The sequence below is a fragment of the Perca fluviatilis genome, chromosome 24, assembly GCF_010015445.1.
Source record: "Perca fluviatilis chromosome 24, GENO_Pfluv_1.0, whole genome shotgun sequence".
Lineage (NCBI taxonomy): Eukaryota > Metazoa > Chordata > Actinopteri > Perciformes > Percidae > Perca > Perca fluviatilis.
Genome location: NC_053135.1, coordinates 10,677,096 through 10,696,704, shown reverse-complemented (window position 1 = coordinate 10,696,704; position 19,609 = coordinate 10,677,096). Strand labels below are relative to the sequence as shown.

At 41.6% G+C, this 19,609-nt stretch overlaps 1 protein-coding gene across 2 annotated transcripts in view; it reads right to left on the bottom strand.

The window, feature by feature from the left end:
* The window catches only part of LOC120554093 (potassium voltage-gated channel subfamily H member 8-like), a 37,435-nt gene that overhangs the window by 12,725 nt on the left and 5,101 nt on the right, over positions 1–19,609 (bottom strand). For both annotated transcript variants that reach the window (XM_039792704.1, XM_039792703.1), the window contains exons 2-10: positions 11,194–11,427; positions 10,943–11,074; positions 10,161–10,306; positions 8,806–9,064; positions 7,937–8,094; positions 4,486–4,693; positions 2,612–2,989; positions 1,640–1,839; positions 564–813 (exon numbers count right to left, since the gene is read on the bottom strand). In XM_039792704.1, the coding sequence (XP_039648638.1) occupies positions 564–813; positions 1,640–1,839; positions 2,612–2,989; positions 4,486–4,693; positions 7,937–8,094; positions 8,806–9,064; positions 10,161–10,306; positions 10,943–11,074; positions 11,194–11,427 (1,965 nt within the window). The remainder of the gene's footprint in view (positions 1–563; positions 814–1,639; positions 1,840–2,611; positions 2,990–4,485; positions 4,694–7,936; positions 8,095–8,805; positions 9,065–10,160; positions 10,307–10,942; positions 11,075–11,193; positions 11,428–19,609) is intronic.

The window sequence follows — 19,609 nt, the reverse complement described above, 5'->3', positions numbered from 1 at the left end:
AAGATTCAGGTAGCAAAATGACTCCCTCAGACTGCAGGCCCAACAGGAGGCTTGAGCCAAACCCACAAGCTCCAAGCAATGATATACTTACCTACTTATTTAACCTTGTTCTGAGCAGATCTCTCAAAAGAGGGAGTGTGGAAATAGGATAGATGGATGGAGCCAGTCCTCCCATAGTACCTCATTGTGGGAATGGGTGCTCTCCATGGTGCTGAACCTCAGTGGTTTTGGCTATGCGATATAGGATGTGTTTTGCATGTATTGCATTATATATTCTAATGGTTTAATTATCTAATATGTGCATTTTGAATGTCTATATATCAGCACAATCTAAAATATATATCCTGATCATTTTAATTGCCTTTCACCACTATGGGTTTTTGATGGCTGGGATTGATAGTTTGATTGTTTTTGCCAAAGCAGCTCATTTCCATTTTTGGGGCAAAATCTTTCAAATTTCATTCCAAAAAATCCTAAATTTGTTACAATCCAAATTAAAATGAGGACAATAATATAAATACACATACTTTGACAAAAACATGTTAGTTTGTTTTGTTCTTTACCCAGAATGGCCAGCACAGTGTTGTCCTTCAGTACTTCCATGGAGCCTGAACACACAAAGTAGATAGCCTGGAGGGCGTCACCCTGACGTATGAGGAACTCCCCGGGAGCGCAAAAGGAGGTCTTGATGATGAGGGAGAGGGAGCGCAGACACCCCCTGCTGGCCGATTCAAAGAGCGGCAGCTGCAGCAGCTCATTATTCAGATGCATGGCGATGTCGGCCCTTAGCTCATCTGGGAAGTCCTTTAGCAGCTGTGGAGGGAATGAAAAGGACACACTGTATAGCCTATCCCCTCTGCAGTGAAAGCAAGATACACAAAACACAAATCTAAAATTATGGATGAATCCCTCTATCTCTCTCTCTTAGTGGCTTCTTTCCTTTGTGTGTCATCATTTGAATGTGACTGTGTGGGAAAGTGGAGGTTAAATTAAAAGGCAAAATGAAACTTTCCCACATAGTCACAACTAACTGATACATCTCTGGATGAGCTTTTTTTTTCATTTTGTACATTTACTCAAATGTCATTCATTACAGCAAATGCAACAGCTCTCTATATACTATACCATATTATATAGTGAATTCCCACTGTATGTGCGGGTAGCAAAGCAAAAATCTTTGCAAGGGAAAGTTGTGTGTTAGTACCTTAGTATAAGCGTCTTTCCCCCCCATCACGTCATCTCTTTAAAAAGGATTATCTAGATTTAAAGCCATGGTAAAACACATCAAGAGTGTCTATGAGGTCAGTAATCCATGAAATTAGGCTAGCTGCCCCAGTTTGATAGAACCCAAAACAAAACCCAAAGCCTCTCATGACTTTGAACAGTTTCTTTAGGGAAAGTCGCAGGATTTGCACTTTCAATTTTCGAAGCAAAGCAAAGTTGATCCCATTGTAGCGGACAAGGTCAACCCAAGCCACAGAGGTCATATACCCCTCTCTGAAAGGCAAAGGAAGAGTCGGACATTCTCGGAAATATGCTCGTTTGCCATCTAGAGTAACATGACATCCATCATATGTTCACATGCTCTTGTGGCAAAGGCATTTAATCACTTACTCCTGATGCAGTGAGTCCCTCTTACCTCGCTGACGTCGATACCGTTGTTGACAGACCAGGTCGTCTGGAAACATTCCATCATGCGTTGCTCAAGGGCTTTGGGCAGCCGGTGCACCCGGATGAAGTCCTTCAGGTCCTTGGTGCGGGTGTGGTAGAGGGAGCGCCGTGAGTACATCCTCTGGATGATGGCAGTCACATTACCAAACACTACAGCATGCATTAATGCTACAGACAAAGAGACAAAAGCACCAAGAAAAGCTTAAAGGATTTCTGCCATAGTTCAGTTTTAGGGTAACTGTACTATTTCTTTACAAAATGGGCAGCTAAAAGGTTTCGGGTCGATTCAAACAGCTTTAATTACTGTGTAAGTGGCTGCTCTGGTCAAAGGTAGAAAAATCAATCTACACATGATCAGCGGTAGATTTGCTTTGCACCAGAGGTGTATAGTCCAGGTGCCAGAAAGTAGAAATCCTGTCCAGCAGCTGTCCCAACCATCACTAAACCAGCTCCTCTACCAGGTAGATGAGCTCGTTAGTGAAAACACCTGTTCTAGATGTAGAGGCAGATCCAAAAACATGGCAGGATTTTTACTTTCTGGCACCTGGACTATACACCTCCGCTTTGCACCGCTGTAAGCAATACGGACAGAGCAATGCCTTGGGTCCACCTGAGGTGTTGTGCCTTGCTCGGATTTTGCGTCACGATGCTGCAGATTCAAACTGTTTGTCGGTGACCTGTCAATGTGACTTTAAGGAGGATAATTGACAGTGCCGTCATCTGCCTTAATTAAACTACATAACTCACAAACATCTGTTCTAGCCTGGTTTTTTGCCATGTTAGTGATGTGGTCAGTGATCGGTTTGTCTGCTCAGTCCACCACTTTGATTCAGACTGAAATTTTCACAAGTGAACAGAAACTCCTATTGGCGACAAATTGTGGATTTTAAGTTTCTACAGACAACACAGTATGACTGCTTTGGTGTTGTGTTAATCCCACCTCCAATCAGCATGGTGCAGATGGAGAAGATCTTCTCAGAGTCTGTGTTGGCTGAGACGTTGCCGAAGCCCACGCTGGTCAGACTGCTCAGAGCAAAGTACAGCGATGTCACATAGGAGCTCCTGACGGATGGGCCGCCGCTCAGTGTCGTCCCCGATGCGCTGGGCGTCCTCGCTCTGGTTCTGCTGCCATTCCATTGGCCTAAACCCAGCGAACCCGCCCCGGTCAGCGGCTCCAACCCCGAGCCGTTCCACTGGCTGGAATTGGTCAGTCCTGCTGTCATGGTGCCTTGAGGCGAATCAGAGACTCCCAACAGGGAGGTCAGCGGTGCCAGGAAGTATGGCGTTCCCAAGCGCTTGGCCAGTTCATGAAGCCAGCCTGTAGGGAGGAGGGGCATTATTTTACTAGAAGGCTTCATTAGCAGTGGTAACAAGGCTGGAACGGCCGATTAATTATTTCAGTGTTGGTGTTTGTGTATTTGGAAGGAGTACAGGCCTGACACTGCACGCTAACTTATAATGTCAGCTTTTATTTGAGTTCATGCACGGTGCCCATTATCTTTTCTAAATTTGTCTGTCTGAGATTTTTGTTCTGATTATATTCTTCATTGTTTAAACATTTTGGACCCAGACCCCATTGTGATGGACATCTAATGTTTATGGTGTCAGCCAATATAATGGCCCTGTTTTAAAATGTAACTTTGGACAAATGATTAAATAGACTCTAACTAACCGATACGTGCCAAGTTTTGACATTTAATTTGTCAGAGGACAGAGTAGGGTATGACAACACCAGCATGACAGCCAGACAAAACAGGAAGTAGAGTAAGAAAAATGTGAGTTTTTTTTAAAGGAAGCGATATTGTGGAAAGGGGGGCATTGAGGTGCCTTTGGGGGGCATTTGTTTTAAGGCGAGTTTACACCAAAGGTTCACAATGATATGAGTTTACACTTTAAACTAATTGCAAAAAACAGTGGTCTGCAACATTAAAACCGGCCAGTTTTCGCCACTGCGACTGCGTAATACGGTACGTTCAGTTCACGTTCGCCCCAAAATATGAACGAGTTCATGAACTATTATCGTTCAATGAACGCGTTCAGGCACAACACAGGGGAACGGGATGTCAGAGACGTTGGTAACAATAGTGACAACAACAATAGGACTTATAATAACAATAACAATAATCATAACAATAATAGGACCTAATCATTAATATTCAGGGCAATTAGCCTACATCTTATTTGATGTGGGGGGTGGCGGTAAGGGACCTGGATAATGGATAGGGGGGGCGTTGGTCCCAAAAAGGTTGAGAACCACTGCTTTTCAAGCTGAGAAGGACAAAGCCTTAAAAGCCACCCATGGACACACACTCATTAACCAAGAATAATGGAGCGCTGCCCTGCTCATCGGAAGCAATTTAGGGTTCAGTGTTACCAACCCTACAATTAATGTACAACCCGCTGTTCCACCTGAGCTACCACCGTCCCCTGTGTCCATCTGTGTATCAGTGAAGGCCCTTTCTGTATATCTTTCCACCACTGTTACCCCTCTGGTCTCCTCCTGTCTCATTGCAAGTTGCTGATTTAAACAGGATAGCCACCATCACCTAAAACACACCTCACAGTATTGCTGGTGTTTGGCACTAGTGAGCACAGTAGGAGGGGAGACAGATCACCATCATTAGAAGTGTTTTCTCAGTAAAAAGGACACAGACCACACACTGAGTGTATACAAGCACGTCTCAAACTCTGTGAAATTGGGTTAAAATGATACAGATTATATTTGCTTTGGTCTTCGTCTTTCCATCCATTAAAATCATTCCAGGAAGTTGCAACACACAGGACTTCACGACACACACACACACATACACAAACCTATATCCCAGGAGGCGGGGCTATTACTTTCGATCTCGCTGCGTCCGATGAGGTACCAGACGCAGGCCATCCAGTGGCCCAGCAGGGCGAACGTGGACATGAGCAGGGTGAGGACTACGGCGCTGTACTGGGAGTAACGGTCCAGCTTCTGTAGGAGGCGCAAGAGGCGGAGGAGGCGCACCGTCTTCAGCAGGTGAACCCCAAAGTTCTGGGAGACAGAGGAGTATGGTATGGAAGGTATGAACAAATCTACAGTAACACAAGATTGCTCATTATGATGGGATTAGTTACTCCTGGAGAGGTACAGCAGACTTTAAACCAGAATTACAAGTTTTTAAAAGTTCCCCTAGTACTTAGAAATCGCCCATGCACACTGAGAATTTCAATCAGGCTCCTTGACAGTGAGCCGTGACACTGGGGGGACCTGCTCCATGATCTCACTCGCAGTGCAGAAAAAACATCAAAGGTTGCTCCGTAGATTGTCGAAATCTTGTAGCTCAAATGGGATTAAAAATACTTTTAACTCAAGATAAACTTTTTTTTTTGCTTTTACCAGAGAAGCCACCCGTCGTACTGAAGTAAAAATGACCTCATCAAAATGTGTTCCTTTATTGATTTCCTTCCTCACCTCTGTATTAATTGAGGTTGCAATCCCCTGCTTGTTTTGGTGCCCAATAAGTGGTGCGGTAATTGAAGCAGCTCTGGGTTCAACACAGATTACTGACACCCCACTCAGATAGGATTTAATTAATCTAGATATCAAGATATGGATCCATTCAGGCAAATTAATTCAGCAGAGAATGAACAGGTGTATAACATCTCCAGTGTTGTAATGTAACGGAGTACAAATACTTCGTTACTGTACTTAAGTAGAAATTTCACGTATCTGTACTTTACTTCGCTATTTAAATGTATGTCAACTTTCACTTTTACTCCACTACATTTCCTAGATAAAATGTGTACTTTTACTCCGTTATATTTCCACTAAGCATCTTCGTTACTCGTTACTAAAAAATAAAATTAGAAGAAATGTGTGCGACTGCAATAAGGGAGGTTTGGCGAATCACTGCTCCTAGATTGCATTACGCACGCTCCGCACGCCGCGCGCTCTATTTCAGCGCTAGTTTGTTGCTAAAGGAGGAGGACGACGACGCACAACTGAAACCGCCATGGAAGCACGAGCACCTACTGGAGGACCTCCCGTTATCGTAGACGACCAGGCTCGACATAAGCAATGGCCCGATGGCCCGGGGCCAGTAAAAACGTATGTCGGGCTGGTTGCAGCCACAGTCACTGGTGTGTGCGTTACTTCACGCAGCACATGTAGCCTACTGACTGGAAACGTTACCGAGGATTATTTACCGCCGATGGCGCAGATGAACTAACGCTACACTCGTTACTGTAAGTAGGTAGCCTACAATAAAACCTCCATGATTAAAGATTCAATACTTATCAATAACCCACGTACCTGTTCTACAGGCAGAAACACGTAGAAACCGATATCTCAGTCTGCGCTGTCCACTCTCGTCCACCGCGCTGTGCAAACACAGCTCTACTCTGCAAATAGCAACTTTACAAACGAGCTAAAATGAAAGATGTCAGTTTGTAGTCTAACTGTTTGTCTTAATTTGCAACCAATCTTGAACTTTGGACAAACTCTTGTAAACGTAGCTGCTGTCTAAACGAGCCATCCTCTCCGCTGGAGCGGTAAACCTATGGATGTATTTTAAGACCAAAACAAATACATGTGGCTACTTAATATGCACGTGAATGACGCGTTCTTCATTCTTGACGATGTTGCCGGTTGTATTATTTAGCAACAGAATTGTCTTATTTCAAATTAGGCATACAGGACTAATCTGAGATCATTTTCTAGTTAAGTAGCCTATCTAGTTATCATTATGGATTTCCATGTTTTTAGGGGTTTGCTTACTAATGTAAAAAATATAGCATTAATTTAGTAAGAAAGTGAAAATATCAAACAAGATGATGCGTATTAGGTATAATTTTATTTTCTTTATTTGAAAGTCCGGCCCCTGGAGTGTCTGCTTAAAAAAATTCTGGCCCTTGGAAAAATGTAGTTGATGACCCCTGGTCTAGCTTTGCTGCTAATGGCACAACATCCAGTGGCAGTGGCTAGCTGGGTTAGAACCATTTTCTAAAGCATAGGTGCAGCGTATATTTTCCTGCTTTTTTATCCTTTTCCAATCACACCTATGATATTTCTTTCAGGGCCAGTAAAAATGTAGAAGGGGCCAGCAAAACTCTGATCTACTGGCCCCGGGGGCCCCGGGGGCCAGTGGGGATTTTTTTTTATGTTGAGCCCTGCGACCACCCCGACGATAGTGGTAAACTCGGTGAACAGGGTAGTGGTGAAGATAACGTCATACACCCGTGTTGCAAGAAATGTTTCTGTACATTGATGTCAGCTCTAAAAATCAGCTGTTTGTTCTTTGAACTTAAGATAATTGTGCCTGAAAAGTCCTAGAAAAGAATGTGATTTTGATTTGATGAGTGAGTTTAAGAAGATATGGGAACCCTGAATATGCTTTATGCTTTACTATAAGAAAGTCACAATAAAAGTTCTAACCGCTTGCTTTAAAAAAAAAAACTTTTACTTTTACTTCAAATACTTAAGTACATTAAATATCAGAAAATTACTTTTGATACTAAGTACAGTATATATCAGATACTTTAAGACTTTTACTTAAGTAATATTCTAAAAGGTAACTTTCACTTCTACCAAAGTCTTGTTCTAGTACTATACTTGTACTTTTACTCAAGTATTGCTTTCTAGTACTTTATACAACACTGAACATCTCTGCCTCACTCCAGTGTTAATCAAAGACACAAATACCTACTATTTCTGAGCAGAGTCCAGTTAAATCCATTACACCAACATCTTTTTTTAATCATCTTAATTAATGGTTACTTAATGTTGAAGCTCAGACTCCTAGTTTCCTTCCATCTAAGCCACTACAGCAAATGGTGAGAGCAGGATTTCAAGAAAATATGGAGCCAAAAAAAACAATCTTTTGTTGGCTTTAAGTTTCATTTGCCTTATCTTTGTAGCATAACATTTGCACTTGTAGGCTCTTTCTTGGTCTTATTAAATTAATGCGGAGCGAGAATCGGACAGCAGGAGCGTGATATTGATAAAACAATGACGTCTATTACCACTGGCAGCGCCGCCCATAGAGCCTCTGCCTATACACTGCACGTAAATCACCCCTAAAGACACACAAAAGTGCAACCACAGTCAGGCATGTATGATTGATATGCACTCTCCCAACACTCTTATGTACACAAATGTGCACACATTATACAAATATAAAAAAACAAAACTGTATAGCTGTCTGTGTGTGTGTGTGTGTGTGTGTGTGTGTGTGTGTGTGTGTGTGTGTGTGTGTGTGTGTGTGTGTGTGTGTGTGTTTGTGTGTGTGAAACCCACCACACTGATATTGAAGGCGTAGAGCAGGTCAAAGGGCAAGGCGGCGATCAGATCCACAAACAGCCAAGATGTGACATAGTGAACGCAAATGCAGCGGGCGTCGTACACGACCTGACCAGACGTGCTCACGAAGGTTGTCCGGAAGTTCAGCACGATATCTGCCACACAAAGCTCACAAATTAACACCTTGTATCTCGTTTTTTTTTTTATTCAAACAAAGTAAAGTTGCCTTTTTTTTGGTCAACATCAGACAGAGCCATGTTTCCAGTGTTTGTGCTAAGCTTCATATTCACCGCACACAGACATGACAACGGTATACATTACATCTTCTCATCTCTCCAACTCTCGTCCCCCCCCAAAAAAAAAAATCTAAACTTTAAAATTAAAAACACCGTGACAGTAAGGTCCAGGTTGTGAACATATTTAAATTAACAAGCCTTCCTCGAGGCGGGTTTAGTGGACTGGGTTGCCAGAGGAGAGATGGCAGGTTGAGATACAGCAGAGGAGAAGTGGAGATTGTTAAGGAGCTTCAATTAGTATACAGCTCCTGTGTGTTAGGAGGAGATGGAGGCATTGGCATACTACGGTGCAGCTAACTGGGTCAATTAAGAGAGACGGAGGGGTGGTTTCAGAGCTGCTTAATTTGATTATGTAAACCAGGAGGGGGGTTACCCGTTAAGCTGATTAGAAGAAAGTGGAAAAAATATGCTTAAATGAGGCGCAACATAGGAGGACATATTTTTTTCTTGTTATATAATACAATAAGACAACAAGCATTGCCTGTGTAGCTAAAACCTGATAGAGTTTATTCCTACACTACAACATCATCATGTAAACAGCGTATACAAAGCACGTGAAAGAGGCCTTACCGATGATAAAAAGTATCTCCACCAAGATGTCGCTGACACTCGGAGGGTTACGTGCTGCTGAGGCGCCGTCCTCTCGTATCTCCACAGCAGTGAAGCAGACGTTATAGGGAACGGTGACGGCGACGTAGAACGTGGCCAACAAGATGAGCCAATCCCAGCCAGCCTTGAACGCGCCGTAGTGAAGGAGGAGGAAACGGGACTTCTGAATGTCCGCCACCTTGTACTCTGGGATTGGGTTCGCGTTGGCTCCAAGAACACTCTTGATGTGGAAACACACGCACAAACATAAAAGATATCATTTACCAATATTAGGGTTCGATTTTTTTTTTTTATTGATCAATAATTGTAGCACTGACGTGTTGTGTTTGAATTCTCCATAATTCAAAGGCAAATTTAAATAAATCAGTCAAACTTGGAAACGTAAACAGACAATATTCAAAAATGTGGTGCCTTCAAAGTATGTTATCAGTCATGTCGTGTTTGTACAAAGCAATGACAAAATACAAATGTCTCTCTGGTAGGGAAGTAACAATGCATTGTGAATCGGTTAAAAGTCGATATAAATGTGTCAAGATTACAACCGGCCTAGGGCGTAATCTACTTATGATTTCGCTTGTTTGATTGTTTTCTATTTATGTAGTAATTTTGATGTGGGATTTTTTTAATCTAATTATTATTTTTTTAATTTAATTTTTGTTAATTAAGATTAAGATTAATTAAGATGCAATTTTACACATGTGTAAAATGTTTGTGTTTTGCAAAGTTTATAGAAATAAAGGAATATTTTTCAGTCATTTGTCTGCAGCTCATTCTGTTAAAGAAATCCTGAGAAAATCGTATTGTGAACTTAAAATCGTGAATCGTATTGAATCGTGATTTGAGTGTATCGTTACATCCCTAGTCTCTGGTGGTTTAACTGATCATCAACTTAACATGCTCCTTATGCAAAAGATTAAACCTGTGTTCACCATGATACCTGATCAGCTGGCCCCACAATCATTTCAAATGACTAATGAAAACATTTTATGCTAATTTGTTCCCACTAAGGTCCTGGGTCATTAAGATCACACTGCGAGGGCACGTTTTGTCTCACCCCCGTTGCTTTAATTTACAAATTTTCATCTTATTCATCTAGAAATGAATGCAAATCAAGTTGTGTTGCAAATGAAGCCCTTGAAAACAGTACTTGACGAGAAAGTTTTCTCTTTTAGCAAATGCTAAGATGAATCTGCTGACCCTTCATTATTTGGGGTCATTGTAATCAAAAGAATTATCCTCCAAAAATATCAAATGAAAAAATACAGTAGGTCAAATCCTAACTAGGACGGAAGGTATATTAGGACAACATGTCTCACATTGTTGATCTTCAGCTTGCTCTTGGTTTTGTCCTGTTTCTGTAGGTGTCCAGACAGCTGGTAGAGGACGGCCCGACTGCGGCGGCGCTCCATGTTGAGGCCTGCAGGGCGGCTGATGGGGCGGATCTCCAGGCCGGTTTCCTTATCTGAAGACAAGGACACAAAACTAAAGAGACATCGTGGCAGGTACTGCCATTGTACAAACCTGTGGTTCCCAAAGTTGGATCTAGAAATTGTCATGTATGTGTTATTTACCAAGGTATAACAAGTTATTTACATGGTGAATGCTCTCTAACCCCCTCTATTATATCACGGATCATACATCCTGCAGTGCCCTGCTACACCGTGAACTACTACAACTACTATTTCAAGTCATAGTTCCATTATCTTTATTGTGACTATTATCGCCACTGTTCATCACACCCCCAACTGGCACCGTCAGACACCGCCTACCAAGAGCCTGGGTCTGTCCCAGGTTTCTCCCTAAAAGGGAGTTTTTCCTCGCCACTGTCACACTAAATGCTTGCTCCTGGGGGATTTACTAAAATTGTTGGGTCCTTGTAAATTATAGAGTGTGGTCTAGACCTACTCTATCTGTACGGTGTCTTGAGATAACCCTTGTTATGATTTGATACTATGAATAAAATAAAATTTAATTGAATTGACAAAAAAAGTCTGCTGATAGATTCGTGCCCCAGCTGCAACCCTCTATTGGATAATTTCATGTGAATTATAGTGGTAATTGTAAAATGCCTCACTTTCTTTTTCATGCTGTCTCTTACCAATGTCAGATTCATTGTCATGGTCCACGTCCTTATTTTCTGTGACATCCTTATGTGAGACCAGGAACATAACCACTTCACTCTTCTCGTTCTTTATGGGCACGATGTCCAGCAGACACCGGAACTTGGAGCCTGTTCACAGACAAGAAATTGGAATTTTACAGCCTCAATTATAATATATTTTTGACTGACACTGCCAGTATCCAACATGATTAAACTTGACAATATCCTCCGGCCATCCGCTGGCTTACCACTCTTCTTGTACAGAATGATCTCAGTCTTGAACTCCCGTTGTTCATCCAGAGCTTTCTGCATCTGTGAGGTGAGGGGGTCGCTGGTCTCGCTACCATACAGGAAGTGACACATGCAGCTCTTCTGCATCAGCTCACCGCGGGCGAAGCCGGTCAGTTCGCAGAAGCCATCGGAGCAGTAGACTATGGGATAGAGGGACTGGACTTGGGCGTTCCCCAGGACAAAGTTACTGTCTGGTTGGAGGAAACATGGGAAGGTAACAGGGACAACAAGGGAACGGAGACACAGAGTAGGGATAAAGCACAATTAGGAAAGATGGCGAGCAGTCCGTGCACAAGCATCCATTACTTCAATCAAAGTGGGAGCTCAAGAGATCCTTGACGGTGTTTTAGAAGGGTCTCGAGAAACATGAACACATAACAAATCAAATCAAGCAGAAATTTTAAATGGCGTCTCTTCATTTGCTAAATTTAATGTCACTTGTTTGGAAGATTTCAGCTCTGTCCTGCGGTTGCCACGCCCCCTTTTCTTTGCCACTCAGTTCCCCATCTAGTTCACCACACCTTCAACTAATTAGCCTCAATCAGCCACAGACTTTATTAGACAGCACCTGTGCACACAGTCCCTTCCCTTTAGTTCAAACCACATGGAGGAATCCTTTCTGCTGGAAATGCTGTGTCTCCTGCCTTGTGTGCGTTATTGAGCTATGTAAGTTTCATACGTTTTTACTATGATGAAATGAAAAGCGCTAATGTAAGGCGAGTGGCAATCTTGCATTCTTTTCTGTTTGTGTGCCGTTTAAAGGTGCTGTTATATTGAACAGTTGAAATAGGTTTACATTGCTCATTTAAGTTACCTGTGTAAGAAATGTGCATTTGATTAGTTATATTCATTGTTAATTTAATAACAGAGCAGATAATGCATGTATTGTTTGTTATCCAAATTAATTGTGGCACTGTGAAGCTAACTATATCCCATATCCTTTCCCCCTCAGAAACCACACACCCATACCCGTTTCCTTGATATTACTTGGAATAAAGGAAACTGTGGAATTAAATTTGACTGGACTGAACTGTTCTCACCGACACCTCCACTGGTCTCAAGCCAGCCACCGACCCATCCCTCTCAAACCTCCATTTCATCACTAGAGAGTAGTTCAAATCAACAACTAAAATCTTCTTCTGGGACCAAATGTTGGTTCACATTTTTAGAACCTTCAAAGAAGGTAAAGTCCGCACAGCTTAATGCTCTGGAAAAATACTTTAATAGTGCAAATAAGGCACACGTTTTGGCCAACAATTTGGCCTTCCATCCTGAGGAAGTTTACCTTCTTTCAACATTCACTTTTTTGTCCTGCACCAGCAACTACATGAATGTGCACAACATCGTCACTTTAACTTTTCAGAACCTTAAAATATTTTTGTCACTAGTGTTGGGTCAGTTTACTCACTAAAACCCCTGCAAACTGTCATTTTATTGACCAGCTGTTAAAATTCAGATGAGTGAAACTCTGAGTTGAAAACAAGAGTACAGCCATGCTAGCAGCTTGTTAGACTACCAGTCTTGCATGCTAAAATAGCTAAATGCTAATGTCAGCATGCTCACAATGACAATGCTATGGACTTTCAATTAGCAGGATGTGAAGATGATGTCACTACACAGCGCCCCGCCCCCTTCCACCATTTTGGGAGGATACCCGCCAGAAGCGTTCATTGTTTGTGTTGGTCAAGGGGGTAAGCTTAGCTTCAGAACTCGAACCTCCGATGGCGCCATTCTGTTGCTACAAAGGTATCACCTCCCGTTGGCATTCCACTGACGGCCATTTCTTTTTTACGTCACTTGACTGTGAATAACTTTACATCTGAAGCATTTACTCTATTTGTCCATTGTTTGTTTCTAAAGAAACACGACAACATATAAAAGGCTCCATTACCTTGTACCTCACGTTATGGCTTCGTAGCAGACGTTTTTGTAAAAATAGGCTAACAGTTGTGTCATAACCAAGTGACTTACTGTCGCACAGTAGAGGAATTACTGTAGAGTACAGGAGAAGCTCGCAGGCAGTTTGGAATTACGTTAGCTGTTTAGGTTTAATTACTAATGTTAACTAGCATGTTAGTTAGCAATAATTAGCCTGTGCCTATGTTATCTCCTTACATATACCTACGCTCTCTGTCTCTGTAAGATTGGGAATGATTGAGATTTCTCTTGGCACAGCTACCAGATGACTTACAACTTTCAGACAGGTTGCTCACGTCACATCTACGTTGTCTCTCTCAGTTGGAGGCTGCGCAGTAAAGCAAGAGATTACCGGAAAAGTGCTTTTAATAGCCTTCACTGGTCTCTATCCAGAGCAACTGGGTCTATTGGTCCATTTTATATATATGTCAATGGTGTTGTTAGCAGAGGAGGTTCCTCACGATTTTTAAATGCCTGGAAAACAGTTTTGTAAAAAATGCTCCAGTGTCTCACACAATTGTTGTGGAAACCATAGGAACCATGTGTTAAAGTTTTTTCGTTTCCCTACATGGAAAAAGCATGAAGGAGAGCACGTCTCTGATGTGACAAGGAGACGTCGGATTTCTTGGGTGGCTGCAATTAGAAGAAAGGACCTTTTTCTCTGGTCCAGCACAGACACCACACTGACTGGAAAGGATCCCTACAGACAGACCTTTTTAGTTAAAGAGTAAGATGAATTAAGGGTTTATTTCAACCAAACCAGAGTGGTGATTGTTGGAACAGTGGAAAGATGAACCAAGACAGCTTATGATAGTTTTAGTTTCTGTCCACTTTGAAGTGTGTTTTACGATGATAAAAGTACTGATTATTTACATGGAGTTTGGTGATGGTGATTTCGGGGGTGTTTCATGTTAAACTGAAAGGATCTTACTCTTTAACTAAAATGTCTATCTCTGTAGGGATCCTTTCATAATGTTGTCAGACACTTAGAATAATCTGAGTCTGTCAGCGGCAAAAACTGAACTTTTAGTGGACAATGATTAAAGTGATGGTTCGGAGTAATTTACCCTAGGGTCCTTTGCACCATGACCTCGAGCCAAACACCCCTCCCAGAAGCTTTTTTCACCTGGGTCTAACATTGGGCGAGTTAGCGTAGAGTAGCGTTAGCCGCTGAATAGCTTAGCGCGGGGCTAATGGACCCACGTTTGTATCTCTTAAATGACCCCACTAATAATGCCCGAAATGATACCAAAGGTCTACACTAGTGTGTGTATATATATATAGGTTATGCACTAATAAAACGATGGATTGGAAAGTTTGTAAGTACACCAGAAGTTTATGTAAATAACACTTGCCTGCTGGCTTCTGCTCTCTGCTGTTGCTGCTGTGAGACGAGTGCTTAGGGACGTCTACAAATTACAACACCGAAAAGAGATTCAACAAAAATATTTTTTAATATAACTTATTTTTTAAAGTAAGTGCTGTAATATAACTAGCAGGAGACAAGTAATACTTGAGGTAAGTTTGGAGACATTACCTTATTTAATCATTAAATTAATACATATTTTTGTTGTATCTCTTTTCGGTGTAGTAATTTGTAGACGGCCCTAAGCACTGTCTAACTGCAGGTAGCAGCAGCAACAGAAAGCAGAAGAGAGCAGGCAAGTGTTCATAAACTTCTGGTGTACTCACAAACTTTCTAATCCATCGTTTTATGAGTGCATAACCTATTTGTACTAGTGTAGACCTTTGGTATCATTTCGGGCATTATTAGTGGGGTCATTTACGAGATACAAACGTGGGTCCATTAGCCCCTGCGCTAAGCTATTCAGCGGCTAACGCTACTCTAGGCTAACTCTCCTAATGTTAGACCCAGGTGAAAAAAGCTTCTGGGGGGGTGTTTGGCTTGAGGTCATGGTGCAAAGGACCCTGGGGTAAATTACTCCGGACCATCACTTTAATATACTGGACCAGTTTCAGAGATTGTTGTTCCTATCAGTTTGTCCCTGTAAGGGCCCTTTTCTTTTGCTGCCTTCTTAATTTTCTCATTTCTGTTTAAACCATGGATGTATTACGAGAACAAAACACCTTAATGATAATTCCTTGAGCAGTATTTCCAGCTCAGTGTCTGTCGCTCTGACACTGTTGCCCCTGGCAACTGATAGCATAGGATCCCAAAATGGTGGACGGGCAGGCTCAGACACCTCCCAAATCGTGACGTATGTCCTCATTCTAAATATGTTTACCGCTTTCTCTGTTAGTTTGGTGTGTTGGCATGCTAACATTATCAGCAAAAAAGGTATAACTAAGGCTAACGGGAATTAAATACGTTAGTACTACAGGTATTTGGCCATAAACCAAAGTATTAGATTTAAATGTTGGCGCTAGATTCAAGTGCAACTGAACACTGACAAGCAAACGATACATCGCCTCACCGTTTTACATCAGCTATCCCACTCCAATCCACATTTATGTAGTTCTTGATCTACGCAAATTAAGGCACCCTTTTTCTTTCTAAATAAGGCAACCAACCAAAAATAAATCTTCATAAAATAAAAAATCTAATAAATTACCATTTGCTAACTGCAATAAGTATATTGAATTGGGTACTTGCATTACTTTTTTCCTCTGGGCTTTTCAGCCAATGGCTGTTGGTGTAGTGGGAGGTTTATGCTGGTTTACAGGGTATACATTTTTTGTTTTTGTTTTTTCCTAGAAAAAAAGCCATTGGAATGTATACAAGACCCACTTCCTCCTTGATAACCTTCTCATCTAGTACACCCACCTCATCAATTACTAAAACCCCACATAGGCCTACATGCTGAGCTATCACTGTGATTGGTGGAAAGAAAGAGATTTAATCATAATTCTTATTTATAGTTCATATTATTAAGCCAGCCGGGTGATTATATTGCAGTTGTGAGCTGACCTAGGTCATCACCTACAAATTCAATAAGATGTCATCCTAATTCAAAGAAAACACAATTAAAATGTCATGCATGGCTCTCTTTTTTTTTTTTTTTTTTTTTTTTTTTATTTCCCCACTACACTTAATTCTCGTTTGATGTTCTCTGCACATCGAAAGGCTTCGGAGTAATTCTGCTCACTTTGAAGAGCATCTCCTCAGGGAGAATTTCACATGCTTGCTGCTTTTCAATGATAGTCACTTCATCTTCTCTTTCTCATCTTCTGCTATTGTTCTCTTCAAATAATCTTTTCTTTCCCAGGCGTCTTCCCCACCTCTCTCTACCTCTAAGCCCTCCACAATATTTCCATCTTCTATTAACATTTGACTTCCCACTTCTGTAAAGCTCAATCATCCCAGATTGTGAAAGTAATTTCTGCGTGTTCACAGCCTCGGGCAATAGTTAACATAATTTGAGGAATTAACTTTGCAAGACAGATTAAAACCAGTGGGAAATTGGGATCTTGCCTATCGCAATCAATATCACCCTCTCATGAGTGCTCATGTAACCTATAATTGTGATATACAGTATCTGCCAGGAACCTCAAAGCACCGAACTGCCCTGTGTTCATTTCCTACTTACTTTTTGAATAGGTTTTGTTAACTTCACATCACATCACCAAGCTTAAGGACCACCCCTTTTTTGTGACTATACTTTTTCCTGATGACTAGCGTAAGTAAATAAAAAACTACATTCTTTCTTATATCTCAATAACTACATCCCCCCCAATATAAGATGATGTTAAATGATTCCTGTGGAGTAGTTGGTCTGTGCAGCAAAAGTAAAAGCATGCATGTAAGCTGTCTGTTAGCTTGCCAGAATGTGATATAAGCAGGAGCTCTGACAAATGGTTTGACCGTCTGAGTTACGGGGACTATCTTGAATTATTCATTATGAAACTCAATAAGGTATGACAAGGGACTCACACAGCCAAGACATTCATTCCACTGAGATGATTAAAGTCCATACATAAATGAGTCTGCGAGACCGGAGCACTCGGTTTGCAGAATGTGAGCAATAAAGGACGAGAGAGAGAGAGAGAGAAAACAGGCGAGTACATGATTGAATGAGCGAGATAGACAGTCAGAGATGCATTAACTGAGACACAGAGAAAGTGAGATAGCATGACGATGAACCAGGGACAATGAACTGTTGTAATTTATGTAATAATAAAGCGTGTTCGGTGTAAACGCCCCTGCCGGACCTCATCAAAGCACCACACAGACAAGAAGAACAAACAAGCTACGGATCACAGCGATACAACTGACAGAAGTATGTCCTGCAACATCCGTTGTGTTTAAAGGTCCTATGACATGGTGCTCTTTGGATGCTTTTATATAGGCCTTAGTGGTCCCCTAATACTGTATCTGAAGTCTCTTTCCCGAAATTCAGCTTTGGTGCAGAATTACAGCCACTAGAGCCAGTCCTACAATGAGCTTTCCTTAGGATGTGCAATTTCTGTGTCTGTAGCTATTGAGGAGGAGAGAGGGGGGGGCAAGGTGGATGGTGCGGGTGTGGCCTTGACCAACTGCCACTTTTCTCGTTTGAAAGCCATGATGTCTCTCTCTCATGGGAGGGCCAAATTCTCTGGGTGGGCAAAGCAGAGAAAGGGGAGGTAACCTTGCTCCTTATGACCTCATAACAAGCAGATTCCAAAACGGCTCATCTGAGCTTTCATTTTCTCAAAGGCAGAGCAGGATACCCAGGGCTCGGTTTACACCTATCGCCATTTCTAGCCACTGGGGGACCATAGGCAGGCTGGGGGAACTCATATTAATGTTAAAAAACCTCATAAAGTGAAATTTTCATGCCATGGGACCTTTAAAGTGATACATTGGCATTAAAGCTGAGGAGGAACTTCAGATGTATACACATTCAGATTGCAATTGAAGGCAGAAGTAATCTCACTGGTCAAGGTAAACATCAGTGGGTGGAGTTTAGCAGCTAACAGTTAGCTAATTTGCACATTTGCAGTAAGGGTACAGTCTTTGTGCTAAGCTAAACTAGCCATCTCCTAGCTGTAGCTTCATATTTAACCGGCAAATATCTTAAAAAAAAAAAAAACTCTTAACAAAAAAGTGAACTAGCTATTTTTGCATTATTTTGCTGGAGAAAAAAAAAATCCCCTTTAAAGGATTATTGTGTGGCTCCATTAAAGTGTCATATGTTCACAGTGACATATATATGTCGAAATTCTTTTGCAGCTACTTTTTGCTGCTTATGAGAACAAGAACCATGAGAACAACAACAGAGCACTGTGGGACTAGAGCTGCAACACGTGTGAGGCCGTGTTACTCATACATACAGCCAGATGGATTTGTGGTGACAGCAGCAGCAGCGGTGTCGACTGTGTGTGGCAGCAGGGGAGGGAGGCTGCACGGTTCTGAACGTAAGAATAATGCAGGCGGCGATTTTGAAGAGTGTGACAGGATATAATAGGATTTCATGAATCCCTTCTCCCAGTAAAAAGGAAAAAAAAACAAAACTGGGTGCACTTTTGAGATGAATACCTGCTACAACATAGGAATATATTAATAATAAAGAGCAGTGAGCACACTGTGTGGATGGTAGTTCATTAGGTATGCTTTTGCTGCCGCTCTTACATTGAAGCTTTCAGAAGAAAAGGAACCAATCTCAGATGCCATTGTTGAAGATGTTCTTCCGAGACCATGGGCATTAATATGCTGCCTTCACTCTTCGATGAAAGCTTTCTAAAACATGTTGGAACCTTGCTGTAAGGTATTTGCTTTCGACCAGCCACATGATTGTGTTGGATGGGGTTGAGGTCAGATCACTGCTCGGGCCAGTGAAGTTCTTCCACATCATTTCTTTACGGACCTGGCTTTGTGCACGGGGACATTGTCATGTTGAAAGAGCATATGACTGTTTCACTTCACTGTTCAGCATGACTTTGTGTTTAATGTTAGCTGACTTCTAGAAGGGGGAGCTTCTTCTGTTGTCTTTTGCCGTAACCAGTCAATAGCCAGTGACTCATCTGTTTGCAAATGTCATTTCAGTCGACACAGAAGCTGCAGAGTGAAATCATAATGCTGATTTACAAAAACCTGTACAATCGCCGCCATGCATCCATTACTATTTGTTGCCATCTTAGTGGACATTTTTCTATTGCTATTTTTCAAGCACAGTATGTGGTCATGGAGAATAGCATACTAATAAGAATATAACTACAAAATGAAGTATGTTCTTATGACCACAGCACAGGATTACATCATTACTGCACTTTAAATATTAAAATATGAGGGACGCAGCGGTGTATCTTTTGCACCTGGCTGTGCAATGTTTTCTGCTTCCACACTGTGTGCAAGGTTGCAGTTTTTGTACAGTATATATATATATATATATATATATATATATATATATATATATATATATATATATATATATATATATATATATATGGGAGGGAAATATGAACATTTCCCTCCCAAAGATGTGATCTTGTTTAGAGAAACAGTTCCTGTGCTCCATA